Here is a 24,354-nt window from a genome sequence, read left to right on the forward strand (position 1 = left end):
TTTTTGCAGACTCTTTTTTTAATATTTGATGTACTTCAGATGTTGAGCATAATAACGGAGATGGTGCATATGAGGATTTTTCTCTCCCGTTACAACACAGTTTATATTCTGGGTTGCGTCAGTTGCTTTCGGTTGGTGACGACTGCAATGTAGTTATCACCATGCTCCTTATGTTACTGGAAACATCATTCTTGATTATTTCTCCTTGTGTTAATGTCACCACCATTGTTGATTATTTCTCCTTCCGTTCTGTTATCCAATAGATATTCTCTTAGTACATGTATATTTGGGTGACAAAGGAGCAAGCTATCCCTGATTAAACCCCAAATTGGCGAGATATGATGTTTTCTATCTGAATGTTGTTTCATAGAATTAATCATTGGTTTAGTTTGAGAGATTAAACCCAAATAAGTTTATGCAATGAACGAGAAATAACACGATTGCATGTTAATTTTCTTCTTAAATTTCATAGTAGAGATTTTGCCACCGATGATCTACTGCACGCGGACGCCACATCCTTTCTTCTCAGGTATCGTTCGACATTTCAAAGCCAGTCCGTTGCGACCAGGGTGCTGGAGGCTCTTGGGGTCGCAGCCCGCATTCCTACTGGAGGTAAGTTTTGTAGCCTCCCATTGCAACGCACGGGCATTTGTGCTAGTAAGGTAGAAAAATTAGCAAGTAAAAACTAACTATATACTGTTTGACAGTGTGAATTATGGTAGTTACCATGAGGCGTCCCATATCTGTAACTCTCAGTCTAGGCTTGTTTTGATTCATATCTATCTCTTTCCTCAATGCATTTTCCACACTACTAATCTTCTCGCTTGTATCTTCACTGAATGTAACACAAACATCCTCAAGCGACGGAAGGTTCTCTAAACCCAATGCAAAATCACCAAACTGGAATAATGTGTCCTCCACATCCTGAAAATCTAATTTGAGGGTTTGGAGACTTTGCATGGCTCCTCGTCCAAACCTCAACTCCATGGTGTCACTCTTGACACTGAACATCTTTAGACATGAAAATGGATAAGCAATGCCAGTGGTCAACCGTTTTTCTCTGCCTTGTGTAGGTTTCTCCACTTGTATGACCAGTTCAGAGAGAGTACTATGCTCCCGAGAACTTGAAGGTCCTCCTCTCCTAATGTTTTCAGTGTGATACTTAGGAAGAACAGGTAAGACATGGACCACATCGATCTTGGCACTGCATAAGTGATGCTATTAAGCATGTGGATTAACAACAATTGTGTTAGTTGAGCAAAGGTTGACGACAGCTCTTCTTCTATTTTGGTAGACCTTATGTCCAGCACTTGCAGAAATTGTAGATTCCCGATCTCTTTCGGGATATTAGTGATAGATGTACCCCTTAAATTCAAATATCTCAAGTGAAACAAATTGCATATATCATTCCAATGGGTATTATACACTTCACATTCAGCTAAATCTAATACACGCAGGACTGGGAAACACAAGAGTGCTGGCAGCAAACTAAAAGCTGGAGTAAACACAGTCAGTGACCTCACGTAGGACAAGCTCACGGTTGCCAGCTGATTACCAACTTCTTCATTCCTGGTCTGCAAGGACAATTGGCGTATCTTACTTGGTAGATACTCTAACTGCTGACAATCTGGTGTTGTTAGAAAATTCTCCTCACGTGACAAATAAGTGATGAAGTCACGAACCATATCATGCACACGACGAAGGCTATTTAAATATGAAGGCTGGACCAAGTTTATATTAACTAGCTCCTTCAAGTAATCCTCTCCTACTTCATATAAGATCCTCCCTTGTTCTTTTTTCACAGAACCTTCACCAACCCATTTCCAAATCAGTTGTTCTGCTTCAATCTCATAATCCTCTGGATACAAACCAAGATGTAGTAAGCAAGTCTTTAGGTGCGGAGGTAGGCCAGAGTAACTTACAGATAATATTCTCCTCATGTTCTTCACATCATCATGATTATTGTCTAGCCCCGAACTGATGGATTTGTACACCTTGGACCAATACTCATGTGTATGTGCTCTTCCCTTTTCACTAGACAGCAAGCTACCTATCGCAAGGATAGCTAGCGGAACTACCCCACATCTTTTTAAAATTCTCTCAGATACTTCAACCAATTGATTAGGTTGTGACTTGTTCTCCATCTCATATATTATTTGATAGAACAACTTTCTTGAGTCGACAACAGAAAGAGGTTTCAGCCGATATACACCACCAGCTTGCAGGGAAACATCAAGAACCCGAGTTGTTGTGATTACTCTACTTCCGTATCCATTCTCAATCAATGCATACTTGATATTTTCCCAGACGGATTTATCCCATATGTCATCAATAACTATCAAGTACCTTCAGTTGATATCAAAATACATATATTACATAAGAGTTGTCATACATTAATTGGGAAGAATTGAGCTGTGTAATAAAGCTTACCAACTTTTCTTCGAAAAATTAAAACTGGGGGATAATTTTACTTCGCCAGCCTCTACACCAACTAGGGACGATGCATACAGCCTTTTTAAGCATGAGTACTAAGATTTTTAAATCTTGATTACACACCAAGCCTAGTCCTGAAGGATAAATGCATGAGTACATCCACTCCCCCAACCATTTGAGCTATGCTGACTCCCAAAGCTTACCAACTTAAATGGCAAAGAAAATAAAAACTTGAGAGGTCTGCACTATTGTAATTTCCTTCTGGCATCCATATACGGAACATTGAGGAACACATATTCACAAACGTACCTCTTGTTTTCAAGGAATGTTCTTATTTCACTGATGAGTTGTTGCTCGCCCCATGATGCTTCATTAATGTTCTGGTACATCTACTTGTCAAGTTGATGGAGCATGCTCTTGAAAATATGCTTCATATTACGATTAAGAGACACGGAAACAAAGGCCGCACAATCGAATTGCAAATTTTGCTTTTGAATACTGATTTGCACTCTGAGCTTCTTATACACTGCATTGGCAAGGGTTGTCTTGCCCAATCCACCAAATCCAACAATAGAGACCACTTTTAGACATTTCTCCGAAACCTCATCTCCCTCCGTCAGCATCTTGATTACCTCAACGCTCTTCTCGTCAGTGCCAACGAGCTCTGTGGCCTTTCTATACAAGGCTGCTAGGCGAAGGGTGTCAATAGCTGGACCGACGGGCTTGGCAGCAGCCACATTGTCAACCTTGTACCTATCACGCCGGTCACTGACCTCCTTGATGCAGCTCTTGATGTCTTTGATATCGATGCCGATCTTGTGGCAAATCTTGCCCTTGGTCAACAGGCTAAGGCTCTTATCAATGAAATTCCTGAAGCTATGGGACTTATCTGGTCGGCCATCGGTTTCGATGCGCACCATGAACTTGTCGATGCTATCTTCCAGGCCATATGACAAGTCCCTCACAGCCTTGGCCCAAAGCTAGACTTGGATGTCCGGTGGCTGGTCGATTGGAGCCTCAGAAATCCTGAGGAGAGAGGTCTCCATGCTCTCCATCTCGGCTTTGAGGAACATGATCTCGCCCCTGACACCCCTCTGAAGGTTGTACTCCTTGGTGATTAGGTCGGCCAGCTTGGGCAGGAGGGTGCCTATCGCTCCAATAACCGCTTGGGCCATGCCCGGCCTGCGCTATAGCTCAGCCTCTCAGCCGGCCGCTGGTGTTTGCGGAAGCAGCAGAGGGAAGACGGTGGTGGCGATCTGCTGCGTTGATGAAGAACTTCGTCTTGCACTACATTGCCTAAAGAACGGCAACATGATTAGTCAGGAGCATGAAGTCAAAACTTCGGTAGAAATTCAGAATGAAGTCAAACAGAAAGACCTCAATGAAAGGAGAAAGAAGTGGGGATGGAGACCTGTCTTGAATTGAGAGAGAGTTGGAGAGTGAAGCATTGAGCGTACTGATGGGGAAATTAACTTTTCGAAAAGCTAATGGGGAAATTTTGGAGCTTGGTCTTTAGTTTCAGAGAAGATATACAGCAATCTGAAAGAGAGAAAAATATGAGTTGTAAATGAATAGGTTGAGAAAGCAATGATTTCAAGATAGTCATCACATGACAGCCTAACAACAATTACATATCATGCTGGAACTTAACAGCATCCTAAACATGATTAAGAAGCAGCAGCCACAGCAGTTTCTTAAGTTAACAAGCTACAGATCATGCGAGAAGAGCATATGCGAAAGCACCCAATTTACAGTATCCGGAGAATTTTTTCTCAAGGGGGAGATGGTGATTACCTAGAGCATCCTCAGAAGCCTGCGTGTGAGCTCGGAGTCAACAGATGAGCACTGTGAAAGCAAGATGAAGCTCAGATCTGAATCAACCGTCCTCATACGAGGAGTTAAAGTATGCGGGAATCCGACTGGTTTGTCTGTTTCTAACGTGTCTACTGTCAAAGTGCAGTCTACGCATTCATAAAAAGAATACCCCCAGCCTTCGTTTGAAGCGCTCACACATTTTTAAATTCTAACCCTATTTTTACTCGAAAATGGTCGAGTAAATCATAATAGAAAGAGAGTCTCTCCTGTTTTACAGAATTAAGATACAAAAGGAGCATTTTCCGATCTTAGATGTGCCACAATTTCATATTCTAATATTTACATTGGTAAACAGATTGACAACTGAGTGACTATGCCACATCACCTCCGATTTTGTATGAGTTAGGAAGTTTTGCATCAAAACTGGAGATGAAATAATGTGGCAGATAGTCTTGGTATCAGAAAAATACAGCAGCCATTATTCAAAAGAAGTGTTTTCATGCTTTATAGAAAGTGTGTGTGTGTGTGCACGCGCGCGCGAGAGAGAGAGAGGGAGAGAGAGAGAGAGATTGGGGCTTGGGTTGTAGTATACTACAGAACCCAAGGTCCAATCTGAGGCTCATACTAGTACTATATAATACAACAACCTTGTCTCTTTGAACACAATTCGAGGTTTAAGGCAGAGTACTCTGTAGACTACTCCGTGCATCATTACACAAGTAAGAAATTTCGAGTTTTCAGGAGGAGAGTACTTACAGGATTTCTGCCATGTTACAGTTAACTAGTGGGGTGCCATCCATGTGATGGAGTCTGCTATTTGCAAACTCTATTGTCATAGTGAAGAAACCACGTTCCATGGTGGAATGCGAGCATGCCAAAAAAATCTGGGCATTGGTGCTGGAACAGAGAGAGGGCCCAAGTTGCCAAGGCTGCATCCAGTCACTTGGGCTAGTGATTTTACTATGCACGATGCAGTGTCCAAAGATGATAAGGCTTATATGATCACACTACTCTGGCGCATTTGTTAAGCAGAAATAGATTTGTGCATGGAGAGGAGTATGAACATATCAGATCTTTACTGCTTGTGGATGAACTGGTGTCCAATCTTGAGCTCCCTATTTCGGCATCAAGTTCTGTAGGCCGGCCGACACGCTGGACGCCTTCTCCCCTAGCCTGGACGATTATTAACATTGATGGTTCTCTTGATGTTGCAAACCGAACTGCTGGGTCCGGTTATGTCTGGTGAGGAAGTGTCAGGGTCTTATGGAGGAAGGCTGTATCAGGCAGCTGCTAGTGGTGGATACATTTATCAGCGAACTCTTGACTGCCAGAGTGGGAAATAGAAGCAGCTGTCAACAGAAATGTTCACCAAGCCATTGTTCAAACGGATTGCTCCGCCTTACTCTTCCTGTGGCATACTAGCAGGGCAGGGGTGCTCGATTAGAAGGAAAGTCCACATTCTGAATGAACTGAAAATTTTGTGCTGATCCTTTGAGGGTTTCAAGCTTCTTCATATTAACCGTGAGGCAAAATTTGCTCCACACTTGTGTACTCCCTTTGTAAAGAAATATTAGAGCGTTTATATCACTAAAATAATGATCTAAACGCTCTTGTATTACTTTACAGCGAGTAACAAAGAAGCTCTTAGCATTGTTTCTGCTTCTTGCTATGATGTAAGTCATGAATTTCTTTCCTGATTAAAGTTATTCAATCAAAGGTGTAATCCGGACATTGAGCAATAAAGAACCTGATTACTATCAGAAAACAATTTCAAGGTAATTTTTTGTTGAAACCCAATGGCAGAGTAAACAAATGTGCAACAATAGGTGAGTATATATGGAAAACATAAAGAGACAAAGAAAACAAGAAGAAAAGGTAACGATCAGACTTGTAGTACTGTATTGTATATCGTAACACACAATTAATTTGCATGTCTTTTTTTTAGAAAAGGAGGATGACCCCCGGTCTCTGCATCTGGGTGATGCATACGGCCACTTTATTAATTATTATTAGGTGTCACAATTGAAGAGATTTAATACAAAAGTAATATGACGAAAGCAATCTGTAACAAAATGCTGTCGAAAACCATAAAGTTCTTATAAGACAAAATGGGGTGAAGCAAGCCAGTGGCTGACTGGCTGTTAGCGTTGGATGGGCACAACTGGAGCAGTGGTATTTAATTCAGGAAATAACCCATTAAACTTACATGGATAAAGAAGGGGCATTTTAGATGTGTCAAGATTTCTCACTCTAAACAGATCGACATCTGAGTGATTATGAGACATCACCTCCACTTCTATATGAATTAGGCAGTCTTGGATCAAAGTCAGATATTAAAAAAAACTAGCAGATAGTCTTGGTATCAGAAATGTAGCAGGCATTATTAAAACGAAGTGTTTTCATACTTTCTAGAAAGCGAGAGAGCGAGAGAGAGAGGGATTGGGGCCTAGGCTGTAGTATATTACAGGAACCAAGGTCCGATCTGTGGCCCATACTAGTATACCATATTACAACAAGCTTGTCTCTTTGAACACAATTCGAGGTTGAAGGCAGAGTACTCTGCAGACTACTCCGTGCATCATTACACAAGTTAGAAATTTCGAGTTTGTGGAAGTTACCTAATGTGACGTACTAAGTCAGCTACAGTTATTTTGGGGCGGAGGGAATATTTGCAAACTCTATTGTCGTAGTGAAGAAACCATGTTCCATGCCATGGTGGAATGCATGCACGCGAAAAAGTTCTGGGCATCGGGCCCTCTAACCGGGACAAAAGGGTCTAGACGAACCGGGACAAATGCCCCACGAGGCCCCGCTGGCCCCCTGGACGCACGAACCGGGACGTATGCCCCCCATGGGTCCCGGTTCGTGACTGAACCGGGACTAATGGGCTGGCCAGGCCCCAACCAAAGCCCTGTTTTCTACTAGTGTTAGTCCTGTGAACCTTGTTGTACGGTGTGTAAGGTCTCTTGTTCTATCTTAAGCTTTCGTGAGGCAGTGGCCGTAATGGCAGTAAGATGTTTTTTCTTCTAGGGTTTTTCTATGATAGTACTCCACTGGTCAATGGAGGCATCCTGCAATTGTAGGTACCCTCAGAATGTTGTTATAGTCGTAAGCTTCTCAAAGTATCAGTCATGTAATTAACCATATCGTCTATGAAATAATAGTGACAGAACCCCTAAGAAACTTGTTTCCCTAGAAGACAACTTTAATTCTATCGATTATATATATTTTATACAAAGTCGGAACGGTTGGATAAACCTTTTTTAATAAAATCCCTAAAAAAAGTAGTTTTACCACTCATTTGTATTTTTGGATTTATCCTTTGATAGGTGGGTGCCATAATGGAAAAAAATTACCTAGGAAAGGACATTCCTGTTGATTTTATTAAAAATTCTTATTCTAGAATTTACTATTCAAGAAGCCTAATCATAATCAAGACATCATTATCTGGATATTTTCGAGACCATAAATTCATACCAAAAATGTATAAACTCTATTTATGCAAGTATCACCAATGAATCCATGAAAACATTCAAGACTATATTTTTTGTTCTTATTTTATCTCATATATGGGATTGGATTTAAATCTTTAAGGTGTAATGTGTCAAAACTATCTAATGTCACTTATATTACAAACACGATTAGATTGTGCACAGTGGATGCATATTTTAAACGACGAACATTACAAATGTAACATGATTTGTTATTAATCTTTAACAAAGTTATCACATCATGTTGTCATAAGTTATTAAAACTATATTAGCTCTGAATGTGATATGATAAAAATGAGTTTAAAATAAGCATGAAGGTTTAGTATAAACATGTTCAAATTGTGGCTCCTCAACCTCACAAACCATTTTTATAGATCTCCGTCAAGACGGAGTTCTGGGTGTACGAAGTCATGTCCATGTTCTGGACTTGGCTGTGGAGGGAGTGGATGAAGTCCTGCGATGTCGCCAAGGAAAAAAACAAAATAAGAAGAGGGTTTTTAGTGCTGCTGCTATGCATAACAAAGAATAGCCAAGAACAACTCCAAATAATAAACAGACAACAAGAACAGCTAAGCGCACGAGTTCAGGTGTGACGATTCCAAACTCTAATCTACCAAAGACTTGGCCCTCAGCACACTCAGGGGGCACGGCCACAGCACCCATGGCGCGTGTGGGGATGCCCAGAGCACGCAGGGTGAACCCACCTTGCCACGACACCTCCCCGACGGTGATTGGCCGGTCCTCTCGGGCCGTCCAATCACCGGCGGCAAGGTGCCGTGGTAAGGAGCGCGACGTGTGCAAGAACAGAAGACTCGACAGAACGTCCAGAACATTATTGTGACTGCTCTATGATCTATTGCAACCAAACACTTGGCCCCGCGATGCACTTGGTGGGCACGACCACATCAAGCAGGCCTCGCCGCTGGTGCTTGTGCATGCCGCTCACCTCGCCAAAGCACCTTGCCCCTGCTGGTCTTATGACATATATTTTTGTTTTCTTATGCCAAATTTGCGTATTGAATCAATATGAATGTAATTGTTTGTATACCAAATGTAATTTACTTTTGAAACTATCGTAAGATTAGCTCGGGTGAAGAATAACTGCACCCTTGGGCTGATCTGCTGGGGTGGATGCCCGGCGGCCTTGGGACGCGGTGGCCATGGCGGGAGCTCGCGGGAGTGGTGGGCCGGCAGGATCTGCTCGTTCTTGGTTGAGTTTGGGTGCTGTTCGGCGTGTGAGGGTGCTCCGGCTTGCCGGATGTGCCAGATCTGCAGAGGCAGGGCCGAGACGGGCTTTTGCGGTCTGAAGTGGAGGGCCCCTGTTGTGTGTCCGTTCTGCGCAGGGGCGGGGTGTGGCGCTGTGCTAGCGCGTCGTGAAGGTTGTTGGCCGGATGGGCTGACCAGGTCATGGGTTTTGGCAGGTGATGTTGCCGGCGAAAGCCGTACTCTGACAGTGGTCGGAGTTGTCGATTGCGGCGCTCACGGGCACCGTTTACTTGCTGGAGGCATCGATGTTGCAACACTCACCTTCCTTCCCATCTTGCTCCAGGGGAAACCGTAGATCCGGATTCCCGGATCGGACGATGAAGTCGCTTCTGCCTTAGCTCGGCGTCGTATTTCCTCATGAATATTTTGTTAAAACTGTGAATACTCTAAAATTTATTTAGGAATTTATGAAAATATATAGTAAATTAAAAACTTTCTTAAAGCAGGAACACTTTATACACTACATGAATATTTGTCTAAAACATGAACTTTCTTAAACTTATATAAGCATTTATTAAAATATACAAAAACATAAATACTTACTTAAAGGCAGAATACTTCTATATTTTACATTAATATTTTATTAATCTGTGTAATATTTTAAACTTATATAAGTATTTATTGAATATAAGTTTTATTCAATATGCAAATTATTAGATGAACAGTTTTGTAATTCATAAATTATTATATGTACAAATGCTAAATAAGTATGTGATTATTTTATAATTCAGTTTATTTCATTTATGTATAACACAACATTATAATTTACATATATTCTATAATTTTCTGTGGAAAAAAACACGCAAAATGGATTGTAGGGGCCGCAGCACACTTAGTAGAACATATCGAAGCAGCATCCAATTATTATTTTTAAATCTCAACTGACTGGTGGTTGGCCTTGCGCTGCCTCTAGCTGTAGGTCAGCGGTTCGAGTCGGCTCAAGTCCCTGCGCACATCATTTTTTTCAATTATTTATGGGACGCTGACAAGTGGACCCTTGCAACCGTGGCATAGTCTTTTTTGTGAGGAAAATTCTGAGGTTTTTCTGTACAAAATAGCAGGCCACAGACCACACATTCACTTTGACGTCCAGTTGCTGACAGGAGGCCCCATGCCACATTGGCATTTCTAATCAGCACCCTTTTCATATAGAAATGTGATTTGCACTGCATATGCACGTCAAAGACAAGTTGTGGCATCAGTTCAATGTATGCCGCAAGTTTTAGCACTAAACTGATTTTTCGTGCCAAGTTGTGACACCACTGGTGTTATTGACTCTTCTTTCTCCACACATGATTTCAAATCACGCTGTTCAATTAGTATGACTAAAACCGGAGGGGTCATGCATATTCTTTCTATTTAGCATATTCTTTCTACTTGTAACATAAGTATTCCATTACCATTTAGCAACCACATCTTATGGCGTAGCTCTGCAAGTTCTAGCCCTGAATGCCGCTCTATTTGACAACTGCGCGGTTTTATGATTTCAGTAACTGAAAATCGATTTCGACAGAGGTTCAGGTGTTGAGAACCCAAATATGTTCAGACTTCAGACTATCACAAAAACGATCCTAACCTCAAGCCCGTCTCCCAGCGGCGGGGACGAGGAAGGGATCGAAGCTTGGTGGCTGCACCGACATGAGGCGGTCGAGGGAGTCGAGCGGCAGCAGCCCCGTGATGCCTCCGCTTATAAATTAAGCCGAGACAAGGTGCAAGAGGGAGGACATAGATCCGCCGCCGCCGTCGCGGGTCCTTCTGTCCTCCTTTCCCTCGGTGTCGCTTCCCGGCGGCCTCTGCACCACACTCGTAGCAACTTTTTTTTGGTGGCGACGGATGACGACGGCCAGAAGGATGACTGGGCCTTGCGAACAACAAGGGCGTGTTTGGTTGCCTGCATAGGCCTCGACCAGGCCCGCACGGGAAGTGATCTGCCTATTTGGTAGCCCGCATACACTATTGGGCCTGCATCGCACGCTTCTTAAAGCACCTCTGGGCCTGGCTCACTTGAAACGCACGAATCGGCAGTTTCTTTAGGGCTAGGCCCGAGCAGTGCACGTGGGCGGCGGGGGCTGCACGCGCGCGGCCACGCTCGAGAAGCCGCGTTGCTTCCTGAAGCGCCGGCAGTTATTAGCCTTACCGCCCCTCGCAGCTCCCTCTCCCCACTCTTCCCCACTCTCCCAACTCTCACCGACGGCAGCGGATCGGAGCAGAGGAAGAAGACCACCGGACTCCATCAATGGCGGTAAGCACTTCTGTCACTTCGACATGCACGCTAGATTCGATCCACGACGGAGGGGAATGGGGAATATGTAGATAAGCATAGGGGTAGTTCATACTAGTTCATAGCAGTTCATACGAGTTCATACATGCAAGATCGGAATGCAGAAGGGGGATTAGGGGATAGGGGGTGGACAACGGACACCGGCTGACCGCGGCAGCCGTCACCAGCGTGCGGAGCGGCTGGTCGAGCCGCTGGCCTTCATCTTCATCGTCGTGCGGGCCGGCAGGTCGTCATCGTCGTCCTCGGTGGAGTCAAGGTTGATCTGCCAGGAACGACGGCCTGGATCTGGCGGCCTCGCTGGCATCTACACCTCTTCTTCTTCCTCCTCCTTAGGCTCCACGCCGATGACCGCCGGCGGCGCGATAGCCGTCTCCCAGTACACTGCGGCACGGCGGTCATTAGGAGCCCAGTAGGTCTTGTACTGGCACCACTTCTTCCTCTGTTTACCGTCGACGGAGACGACCTGATTCATGGCCCAGCGAATGATGTCAACTGCCATCGCGCCCTTCGCTGGGTCAGGAATCAACGTCTTCAGCTCTTCTTTACAGGCCTTCATGAGCACTGCATTAGATTCCTTCTGCATGTCCTGCATGGAGGAGAAGTTCGAGCACACCTCCATGGTGTTCTCGAACTTGGTCCGGTCACCAGTCGTCCCCCCGAGGAAGAAGGCCCTCCAGCCAATACCGCAAGGGAAGGGGTTGGCGTTGGAGCTCGAGCTAGAGCTCATGGCGATGGGGAGGAGGAAGGTTGACAGTGAGAGAAGAGAGGGGGTGGGTAAGTAGTGGTGGGCAGGGTGAGTAAATATAGGGGGGATGGAGAGGAGGAGAAGAGTGACAGTCATGCCGTTTTAACTACAAACTCTTCAATTAGCCATGAACTCTGTGTTGTGCGTGACTCCATGAATTGTGTGCAGATCGAGGAGAGCAATGAGATGGGCACGGAGGTTTACAACAAGGGCAAGCAGCCCCTTCACCCAATGCCCGACAAGGTTGTGCTGCCGCCCACCACCGAGGAAGAATTGAAGACGCCTGAGGGTGGCGACGACGAGGGCATGGAGAAGCCCCCCAGCAACAAGCGCCGCAACTACGTCCACTACCATCAGGAGGATGGCCCAACTCACTTTCTGCAAGGTCATCCTTGCACCGAAGCTTGAGTGCATCCCCATGCCCCTGGACTTCACCAAGCACTTCGTCGTGGTGCCGAAGGAGTTCAAGCTCAGGAACAACACCGGCTGCTCCTGGAAGGTGACGGTGAAGCTGATGAACGGCAGGGCGACCCTGGATCAGGGTTGGGCCACCTACGCAGTCGTTCATCAGATCAAGATCGGCTACATGGTGACGTTCATGCTCCTCACTCCCGACACCCTCAAGGTCATCATCTTCGACGACGATGGCATTGAGGTCGTCAACAAGTGAGGGAAGCACGACGAAGCCTTTGCCGCCAAGGAATAGGGCCGGGCCACCTCTTTCCAGCGTACTATCGAGTCTGCTTTGAACATGTTTATGGTTTATGCATTCAACTGTTATGGAGTGTGGTACTGCTTATATCTGAATTGTGCTAGTTGATGCTCTGTTTATACTCTGTTGTGCTTACAATGTGTGCTGCCGAAGTGTGGTGGTAACCTCACCAACTATCCAAAGAGGTTACCACACACCAGGCGTTGCATAGAACCAAACACCATGCCTTGGGTTTGTCCACTAACATGCAGGCAACCAAACACTAGGCAGTGTGGCTCTACCCATGCAGGCAACCAAACAACATGCAGATGGTGCATTTGAGGCTGCATTTGCATAACCAGGTTGGGTGGAGAAGTGCATGTAATGCGGGTACTGTAGCGCATGGCAACCAAACACGCCCCAAATGAGTCTAGTAGATGGGGTGCGTTTCCTCAAAAATAATAGAGTAAACGAAAACGGAATTTCCCGAAATCACTAATTAAGGAGTACTTATAGCATAGATCACTCCCACCTTCCCAGATTTGACAAGTGACATGCTGCATGTGTGCCATTTGTCGTAACCTGTTAGTTTTCCTTTTTTTCGTAGATCTATTTATACAAAACGTTTTATATCTTCAACCGTGCGTCCAAATCTCGAACGGTTTTCACCGTTGGATTTCTCGCATCGAGATCTTCAAAACTAGATCCTGAACGTTTTTCGTCATTGGGTTCCTCGCATCCAGATCTTCAACACTAGATCCCATGTTGATAGATTTTGATGAACTTTTTTCACGAAAAAAACTGGATGAAAAAATAGACCTGGAGCATGGTTTTTTCCCTTTTCGAAAGAGGTAAGACCGTGCCTCTCGTGAAATCACAACCATGCCTTTCGCGAAAGTAAAACCATGCCTGTCGCAAAAGGAAAAAAAAACTCGTTTTTTTCATTTCCGAAAAGGCACGGTCGTGCCTCTCGCAAAAGCACAACCATGGCTCTCGTGAAAACAAAACTGTGCTTCTAGTGAAAGAAAAAAAAACTGAAAACAGTTTTTTTGTTTTCGAGAGGCACGGTCGCGCCTCTCGCGAAAGCAAAATCATGCCTCTCGCGAGAACAACACCGTGCCTCTCATGAAAGAAAAAAACATGTTTTTTTCGTATCCGAGAGGCACGGTCGTGCCTCCCGCGAAAGTAAAATCATGCCTCTCGCGAGAACAAAGCCGTCCCTCTCACGAAAGAAAAAAAACATGTTTTTTTCGTATCCGAGAGGCACGGTCGTGCCTCTAGTGAAAGCAAAACCATGTCTCTAGCAGATGAAAAAATAAAGAAAACGTGTTTTTTTTCTGTTTCCGTGAGTCATGGTCGTGCCTCTCGCGAAAGCAAAAACGTGCCTCTCTTGGAAGCAAAACCTTGCCTCTTGCGGAAGAAAAAAATACACGTTTTTTCGTGCAATTTTTTTCCCGAATTTTCTTTTGTCAAAAAGCTATGGAAGACCGGTGAAAAACAGAAACACTGAAAAAAACCGTTTAAAAAGCAGAAAACGCGTGTGAAAAAAAATCCGTAGAGAGCGCCTAATGCGCGACACGTGGTGGGTAGTTGAGAGCGCGTCAAGTCGCACTGATTGTTGTGAGGCTCCTGAAGAAGCGCTCATCAATTAGTTGCTCTCGGAATTTCCGATTTGACGCACGCTGCGTCAAGCTGCCGAGGTTTGGCATAAACTTCAAGAGCGCGAGCAACGCATTATGGCCGGCCCATTAATAGTTGCAGCGATCTCGGTTTTAGTTTTTACGGTTTTGAGATTCCTGAATTGGTTTTTTTATTCTAGTTCTTTTTTCGTTTTTGTTTTCCCCTTTTCTCTCCTTTTTCCCTTTTCTGTTTATTTTTCTTCTCTTTCTATTTTTCCCTTTCGCTTTAAGTTTTACTTTTCTTTACTCAATTATTTTTAGAAAATTTAAAAGTTGTTGTGTTTTGAAAACATTTCCCTTTTTGTTTTCTTCTTCTTCCCGTTTTTAGTTTTTAGTTTTTTCTGTTTCTTTTTTCTTGTTTTCTTGTTCTTTTATTTTTTTTATTTCTTTTTACTTTTTATTTTTCCCTATAAAAAGAAAAAAATATTCAAATTTTGTTCATGTTTTCAAAATATATTCAGTTTCCAAACCAATGTTCTCGAAATTCAAAAATTGTTCACGTTTCATAAAAAATGTTCAACACTTTCGAAGTCCAGAAGATGTTCGGGATTTCAATATTTTTATTCGCATATTCAAAAAAAGTGCGCGCTTCCGAATAATTTCAAGATTTTTAAAAATTATTCTTCATTCAAAAATTTGTTCTCAAGATTCAAAAATTGTTCGTGCTTTAAAATGATTACGCTTCCAAATTTGTTAGTGATTTTTCAAAATGGTTCTCCATATCAAAATTTGTTCTCATGATTTGAAAATTTGTTCGTGGTTTAAAGAATTGTTGAGAAATTCAAAAAAATTCATGTTTTCGAAAAATGTTTGGGAAATTCAAAAAAAATTTGATTTTCATAATATTGTTTGCGTCTGTGAACAAAATTGTATGTTGAAAAAATTACTCAAAATTTGGAAAATAAAAGTCGGGATTTTGCCAAACAGTGTTAATTTCGGAACAGTCGTTCTTTCGGTCGACAGGTCTGTTCTATCGCAGTGGCTAGCACCGATCTCGCGCAAGTCTTCGGTCCCGTGTTAGACTCCTAGCCACCATGCGGCGCATTGGAGCCTTGGACTATGGTAGGGCAAATCAGGAGGGTGCAGCGGTGGCTGGTCATCCGCGCTTTGTCGAGCTGCAGTTGTTGGCACTTGTTTCTTCTTCTTCTTCTTCTTCTTCTTCTTCTTTCTTTATTTTTTGGGGCTTGTTGTGCTACTCGCCCCAGCATGCAGTTGCTATGTGATCGGTGTTGGTTGCTTTGTGATACAAGGGGGTGAAACCCTTTTTCGGCAAAAGGGCCATTTTCGTGCCTAAAAAAAGGGTCACATGTGCAGCGCATGACATCTATGAAAAATCCCGGCCAGGGGCTTACCTAGCAAGATGATGACCTATTTGCACCTGCAACCCAAGTTGTGTGATGGGTTTTATCATTTTACAAGTTATGTGACTAAAGTGCACCCATCGGACAAATTCTAGGATCGCCAGACGCCAGTGTCATTTACTCTGTTAGAATAAATCCGAGGGCACCCTCGATCTACCGAGGACCAAGCAATCACATGAGGCACGGCTCCGAGATTTGTTAATGAGGTTCACCATCATGGCTACATACCCAGGGCCTAACTACGACCTATGGCTGCTCCTCTCCATGACACTGCTATAATAACGCACCTCCGGCCGCCCGGGCGCCGGCACACACCGCCGGCTCCCCCTACGCGTCTGTGCTATTATGTTGGCATAAGTTACATCATGTGTCTACCCTCGCTATATATGAGAGGTCTAGGATACAAGTGTCCTACTTGGACACGACTCCATATCCTGTCTATACACCATACGACTCCAAGTCCAACTGTAACCTAACTTGTACAATAATATTTGACACAACTCTAACATACTCGCGGCTAAACTACCAGGTGCTTGAGCCGCTAGTGTTAGAGAGCAAAGCTCCAAATCTCTGAAGGCTTTATTTCGAGGGTAAACACGAGACGCAAATCTCACTTGGAAAAGTGTTGCAAGTGAAAGGCCTATATATAAACTGCTCCCAATCTAGTTATCTACTCGAGATGAGCTGGTATCAAGCATGCCAACAAATCTGGGAATGGAACTGTTGTGCGGACGACGTAGGGTTGCACGACAGCTGCACAACGGGGAATCCAGCCGTTTAGTGCATTTCCATACATGCATGGACTATGTGATATATGTTGTCGTGCAGGAATCGTGCACGCAGTGTCGTGTCTATAGCAGTGCTCATCTTGGAACTCCTGCCAATACAATCAACCGTGGAGGCATGCTCTAAAACCCTATATTGGGTGGCTAGAGAGCAGCGAGGCATGATTATTGATAAATATTACGGAAGTCATACTTGGAGCATAATATCCGACCACCTTGTGCAGATAATGAGTACACTAACGGTGTCTCGCAAATTATTTCTCTACCTGAAGTCTTTAGGCACTTATCTATGGTGTATCACGGCAAAATCAGTAACCGGAGAGAGATCAGTTTGAGTGTAGGATCATAGAGCAGGTACACTCTTTCGACTGAACCTGGAGGTGATCTCCTGGCCTGTGTGGCTTCGTTTCCTGGTCGTACCCTGATTGCCATGAGATAGGTCTCCAACTGAACCTTGGACGGGACAGCATCCCACCGAGGCCAACTATGCTTTTTGACAAACCTACATTCACCAAACGACACATTCAGCAGCAAACTTAGAGAAACAAACGTGCAGGTGTATACCCGTAACTAAGGTGCTGTGGTATTACATTACCACTCTTCTGTTACCTACATGGAGGATTACTTTATCATGCATGTTATTCTTTTCTTCTCTAAGTTAGTGCAACTGTACATGTGCCATAGCATCCATGTTGTAAATTTCCTCTTGCGGTAATACCCACGGAAAATGTATCGATTGCAAACCATCGATACCTATTTACTATTGAAATTACTAAGACAAACCTCTACAAAAGTTGAATAAGGCCACATTTGAGTTTTCAGGAAGATTCTTTTTAGAGGACATCAAGTTGTACCTTTCATGGAGCTCACAATGTATGTGGTGGTGATGCGGACGCGAGAAATAATTCCTGTTAATACATGACATTGGGAACATTAAAATTGTTTTGTAGATAAGCGTAAAACATATCAACACACCATGACATTGGTTGCGCTTGTGTGTACTTGGTTACTGCAGATGCGAGTCAATCTTCTGCGGCTAAGAATTTAACAAACTGTACGGTACCTCGCGTACCTCCTTGGAAGAATGATAAGTATTTAATCTTGACTTTTCATAGAACAAGAAAAATTTGTTCATGCAAGCATGCTACACGAGTTGCTGTATATTAAGGAGTTACCCAATATGCCATGCATACCTTGTATATAGAAAATATTTCTTTCAGAAAAAATCTATTTATGTGTTTTATTAATATGCAGCATAAAAGTGTACAATAGAACCATTATTTCCTAAGCTATTTCCGTGTAGAAAATCTCAAGGCGTTGAATTTTCTCTTGTTTGATGGAACATTTTCTTACGCAATGAAAACTAGTCTGAAATACTATGATCAGGCTACTTCCTTTCCTTTATTATTATTTGATTCCATGTATTGACAGTGTGCAAAGTTTAATTTATAGCCCCTTACTAAGAGTAGTACCGAGCTCATAGTAACCTCGTAGAAACTACCGGCATGCTGGTAATTCCCCCTAATCCTGTTTACCACCCATGGTGCAAGCCAACAGTTCCCAGCCATACTTTAAATAGCTTGCTATCTCAGCACTGGTGTTTGGAGAGGCATCACGCTAAACGCATCGTTCACAATTTAGCACCATTTAGCATGCTATAGCTTCAACATAGCGCCAAACGTAGAATGTCATACCCCTCTATTAAAAACATTGATCCCAACAGAGTTTAAGTATCGGAATAATGGATGCAAATGAGGTAAACCTATCAAAAACTAGTATTTGAAATGCATAAATAATTGGGAAAAGGTACTAATATGAAACTTTACATGGTTAAGAAGAGAAACAAGAAAATACTTTTACAGATTGTATATCTCTCCCTAATAATAAAGCACGGATTGAGTCTCCTGGGTTGAGGCAACAAGGATGCTCGCCTCGACGGTAGCGCACACATCGTTGACTCCTGTCCGCGATCGTCGGGTACGGTTGATTCATCGAGGCCACGGTTGATTCATTCATCCTTAGTACAGTTTATTTTCTATTTCATGTGTTTTCAGAAGTTGGGTCTTGATGACCTATAAGCAAGAAGAACCTTCTCTAACTGATAGTGTTATTCTCCTAACCAAGTTGCTATTTCGGTATTCGAATGGGGGATAAAGAACGACATTCATCATTAGTACTTGAAGAGACTTGCATGCTTGGGACTGAACATGATCTGTTGTAGTGCATCTTACTTGACTGCTCATTGTACAATTTATATAAAATCAAGGTCTTCTCCATATGTAAGGGAATGTTTTCTTACTGCAATGGTAAACTATTCTGAATCCATCTCATAATGTGGCTGCTCATGTTTGGTGCAGTTGTAGCGCATGGCATGGCGATGGTGGGGGAGATGCGAAGGAAAGATGAGAAGGGAAGATGATAGGGGATTAATCGATAAGTATGCAGAGGTGCTGTAAAATTTCCTCCTTTATGTATAGTTATTTCATTATCCATCTAAATATCATCCCATGTATATGTATGAAAATCATTTTGTGCTGCTAAATTTTCTGTACAGATTTAGTATTATTTGGTGTTAAACTTATAATGATCGAAACAATGCTAAATTTACATGTTGATTCATCATTTGTATACTTTTGTTTTCAGCGGATTGATATGAGAGGTTTGGCACTACTCTTACTTATATATCAAAACGTACTAGATTTCTACCTCATTACGGTTGAAAACGCAGCCCCATTGGTATAGAAAAGAAAACAATCTTTTCAGAATAGTTCGTCATCTCGCGAGATTGCAGAAACCCTCGCGGCATTGACGCATCTTGCCTTCTGCGGTTGAGAGGACCTGGGCTGGGCTAAAATTTCTGTATAGATTTAATATTATTTGGTGTTAAACTTATAATGGTCGAAAAAATGCTAAACTTACACGTTGATTCATCATTTGTATACTTTTGGTTTCAACGGATATATATGAGAGGTTTAGCACTACTCTTACTCATAGATCAAAATGTATTATGACCACCAGGTTAAATCTACCACATGGGTCGTCAGCTTTGTTACCGTAACAATGCACCAACCTAACACGCGAGGAAAACAATTTCACAAGTCTCATGTTAAATATCTATTCAAAGAGGTACATGACAATGTCGATGTGCAGGAAAGATAACTTCACTCACTAACATCTCTGATGCTATGGCTTACATGTTGACAGTTGAGACCTGCTGAGTTTGCTCATTTATTGTGTGATGTGTTAACTTGCTTTTGTAGTTTGTATATGCCAACATATGTCATCTTGTTTTATGGTTAGTAGTATTTCAACATTATTTTCCTATTCATCATGCATGAAAACAAAAGGTGCTACAGAGCTAGGAGATCTTGGTGTATACTACAATATATTAATACGGAGGGATTCCTTTGTCACATGATTTGATAAGATATAGTTATTTTTTTATTTTGTAATCAGATTCTTGATGTACCGTTTCAGGTATTTTCTTTTCAGAGATTTGGCCATTCAACTTTTCTTCTGATTGCTAATTGCCTTTATGTGAAGAACTTTGTATGGATTAGTTGATATGGTCAGTGGTCAAACTGTTTGAGTTGCAAAATTGTTTGAAATTTTAAATCTGCAGGTTGTATATATACAACCGGATATGATGTGCATCATGCGTAGCTGTCTTCTTAGTTTTGTTTGTTAGCATTAATTAATATCTACTTCTTTTTTGCAGACTCTTTTTTTAATATTTGATGTACTTCAGATGTTGAGCATATGAGCATTTTTCTCTCCCGTTACAACACAGTTTATATTCTGGGTTGCGCCAGTTGCTTTCGGTTGGCGACGACTGCAATGTAGTTATCACCATGCTCCTTATGTTACTGGAAACATCATTCTTGATTATTTCTCCTTGTGCTACTGGTCACCACCATTGTTGATTATTTCTCCTTCCGTTCTGTTATCCAATAGATATTCTCCTAGTACATGTATATTTGGGTGATAAAGGAGCAAGCTATCCCTGATTAAACCCCAAATTGGCGAGATATGATGTTTTCTATCTGAATGTTGTTTCATAGAATTAATCATTGGTTTAGTTTGAGAGATTAAACCCAAATAAGTTTATGCAATGAACGAGAAATAACATGATTGCATGTTAATTTTCTTCTTAAGTTTCATAGTAGAGATTTTGCCACCGATGATCTACTGCACGCGGACGCCACATCCTTTCTTCTCAGGTATCATTCGACATTTCAAAGCCAGTCCGTTGCGACCAGGGTGCTGGAGGCTCTTGGGGTCGCAGCCCGCATTCCTGCTGGAGGTAAGTTTTGTAGCCTCCCATTGCAACGCACAGGCATTTGTGCTAGTAAGGTAGAAAAATTAGCAAGTAAAAAATAACTATATACTGTTTGACAGTGTGAATTATGGTAGTTACCATGAGGCGTCCCATATCTGTAACTCTCAGTCTAGGCTTGTTTTGATTCATATCTATCTCTTTCCTCAATGCATTTTCCACACTACTAATCTTCTCGCTTGTATCTTCACTGAATGTAACACAAACATCCTCAAGCGACGGAAAGTTCTCTAAACCCAATGCAAAATCACCAAACTTGAATGATGTGTCCTCCACATCCTGAAAATCTAATTTGAGGGTTTGGAGACTTTGCATGGCTCCTCGTCCAAACCTCAACTCCATGATGTCACTCTTGACACTGAACATCTTTAGACATAAAAATGCATAAGCAATGCCAGTGGTCAACCGTTTTTCTCTGCCTTGTGTAGGTTTCTCCACATGTATGACCAGTTCAGAGAGAGACACTATGCTCCTGAGAACTTGAAGGTCCTCCTCTCCTAATGTTTTCAGTGTGATACTTAGGAAGAACAGGTAAGACATGGAGCACATCCATCTTGGCACTGCATAAGTGATGCTATTAAGCATGTGGATTAACAACAATTGTGTTATTTGAGCAAAGGTTGACGGCAGCTCTTCTTCTATTTTGGTAGACCTTATGTCCAACACTTGCAGAAATTGTAGATTCCCGATCTCTTTCGGGATATTAGTGATAGATGTACCCCTTAAATTCAAATATCTCAAGTGAAACAAATTGCATATATCATTCCAATGGGTATTATACACTTCACATTCAGCTAAATCTAATACACGCAGGACTGGGAAACACAAGAGTGCTGGCAGCAAACTAAAAGCTGGAGTAAACACAGTAAGTGACCTCACGTGGGACAAGCTCACGGTTGCCAGCTGATTACCAACTTCTTCATTCCTGGTCTGCAAGGACAATCGGCGTATCTTACTTGGTAGATACTCTAACTGCTGACAATCTGGTGTTGTTAGAAAATTCTCCTCATGTGACAAATAAGTGATGAAGTCACGAACCATATCATGCACACGACGAAGGCTATTTAAATATGAAGGCTGGACCAAGTTTATATTAACTAGCTCCTTCAAGTAATCCTCTCCTACTTTATATAAGCCCCTCCCTTGTTCTTTTCTCACAAAACCTTCACCAACCCATTTCCAAATCAGTTGTTCTGCTTCAATATCATAATCCTCTGGATACAAACCAAGATGCAGTAAGCAAGTCTTTAGGTGCGGAGGTAGGCCAGAGTAACTTACAGATAATATTCTCCTCATGTTCTTCACATCATCATGATTATTGTCTAGCCCCAAACTGATGGATTTGTACACCTTGGACCAATACTCATGTGTATGTGCTCTTCCCTTTTCACTAGACAGCAAGCTACCTATCGCAAGGATAGCTAGTGGAACTCCCCCACATCTTTTTAAAATTCTTTCAGATACTTCAACCAATTGATTAGGTTGTGACTTGTTCTCCATCTCATATATTATTTGATAGAACAACTTTCTTGAGTCGACAACAGAAAGACGTTTCAGCCGATATACACCACCAGCTTGCAGGAAAACATCAAGAACCCGAGTTGTTGTGATTACTCTACTTCCGTATCCATTCTCAATCAATGCATACTTGATATTTTCCCAGACGGATTTATCCCATATGTCATCAATAACTATCAAGTACCTTCAATTGATACCAAAATACATATATTACATAAGAGTTGTCATACATTAATTGGGCAGAATTGAGCTGTGTAATAAAGCTTACCAACTTTTCTTCGACAAATTAAAACTGGGGGATAATTTTACTTCGCCGGCCTCTACACCAACTAGGGACGATGCATACAGCCTTTTTAAGCATGAGTACTAAGATTTTTAAATCTTGGTTACACACCAAGCCTAGTCCTCAAGGATAAATGCATGAGTACAAGGAAAGCATGGTCCTCAAGAACAAATAGGAACCTAAATTTGCCTCCGTGAGGATTTGAACTCAGGTGTTGGGTTTGTACATCCACTCCCCCAACCATTTGAGCTATGCTGACTCCCAAAGCTTACCAACTTAAATGGCAAAGAAAATAAAAACTTGAGAGGTCTGCACTATTGTAATTTCCTTGTGGCATCCATATACGGAACATTGAGGAACAAATATTCACAAACGTACCTCTTATTTCCAAGGAATGTTCTTATCTCACTGATGAGTTGTTGCTCGCCCCATGATGCTTCATTAATGTTCTGGTACATCTACTTGTCAAGTTGATGGAGGATGCTCTTGAAAATATGCTTCATATTAGGATTAAGAGACACGGAAACAAAGGCCGCACAGTCGAATTGCAAATTTTGCTTTTGAATACTGATTTGCACTCTGATCTTCTTATACACTGCATTGGCAAGGGTTGTCTTGCCCAATCCACCAAATCCAACAATAGAGACCACCTTTAGACATTTCTCCGAAACCTCTCATCTCCCTCCGTCAGCATCTTGATTACCTCGACGCTCTTCTCGTCAGTGCCAACGAGCTCTGTGGCCTTTCTATACAAGGCTGCTAGGCGAAGGGTGTCAATAGCTGGACCGACGGGCTTGGCAGCAGCCACATTGTCAACCTTGTACCTATCATGCCGGTCACTGACCTCCTTGATGCGGCTCTTGATGTCTTTGATATCGATGCTGATCTTGTGGCGAATCTTGCCCTTGGTCAACAGGCTGAGGCTCTTATCAATGAAATTCCTGAAGTTATGGGACTTATCTGGTCGGCCATCGGTTTCGATGCGCACCATGAACTTGTCAATGCTATCTTCCAGGCCATATGACAAGTCCCTCACAGCCTTGGCCCAAAGCTTGACTTGGATGTCCAGTGGCTGGTCGATTGGAGCCTCAGAAATCCTGAGGAGAGAGGTCTCCATGCTCTCCATCTCGTCTTTGAGGAACATGATCTCGCCCCTGACACCCCTCTGAAGGTTGTACTCCTTGGTGATTAGGTCGGCCAGCTTGGGCAGGAGGGTGCCTATCGCTCCAATCACCGCCTGGGCCATGCCCGGCCTGCGCTATAGCTCAGCCTCTCAGCCGGCCGATGGTGTTTGAGGAAGCAGCAGAGGGAAGATGGTGGTGGCGATCTGCTGCGTTGATGAAGAACTTCGTCTTGCACTACATTGCCTAAAGAACAGCAACATGATTAGTCAGGAGCATGAAGTTAAAACTTCGGTAGAAATTCAGAATGAAGTCAAACAGACAGACCTCAATGAAAGGAGAAAGAAGTGGGGATGGAGACCTGTCTTGAATTGAGAGAGAGAGAGTTGGAGAGTGAAGCAGTGAGCGTACTAATTGGGAAATTAACTTTTCGAAAAGCTGATGGGGAAATTATGGAGCTTGGTCTTCAGTTTCAGAGCAGATATACAGCAATCCGAAAGAAAGAAAAATATGAGTGGTAAATGAATAGGTTGAGAAAGCAATGATTTC

At 42.7% G+C, this 24,354-nt stretch overlaps 1 protein-coding gene and 1 pseudogene across 1 annotated transcript; both read right to left on the reverse strand.

Annotated features, from left to right (window-relative positions):
* Positions 1 to 316: 316 nt before the first annotated feature.
* LOC123050726 (disease resistance protein RGA5-like) lies at positions 317 to 3,608 on the reverse strand. Its single transcript, XM_044473475.1, has 7 exons — positions 3,522 to 3,608; positions 3,066 to 3,413; positions 2,743 to 2,822; positions 2,264 to 2,346; positions 1,297 to 2,218; positions 727 to 1,204; positions 317 to 352 (listed from the first exon to the last, which is right to left on the reverse strand). Exons 1-7 carry the CDS (start codon positions 3,606 to 3,608, stop codon positions 317 to 319), a joined length of 2,034 nt encoding a protein of 677 aa, XP_044329410.1.
* A 16,946-nt stretch (positions 3,609 to 20,554) lies between these two features.
* On the reverse strand, positions 20,555 to 23,930 carry LOC123050727 (disease resistance protein RGA5-like; annotated as a pseudogene).
* Positions 23,931 to 24,354: the final 424 nt, after the last annotated feature.

Source organism: Triticum aestivum, chromosome 2D (assembly GCF_018294505.1).
Source record: "Triticum aestivum cultivar Chinese Spring chromosome 2D, IWGSC CS RefSeq v2.1, whole genome shotgun sequence".
NCBI lineage: Eukaryota > Viridiplantae > Streptophyta > Magnoliopsida > Poales > Poaceae > Triticum > Triticum aestivum.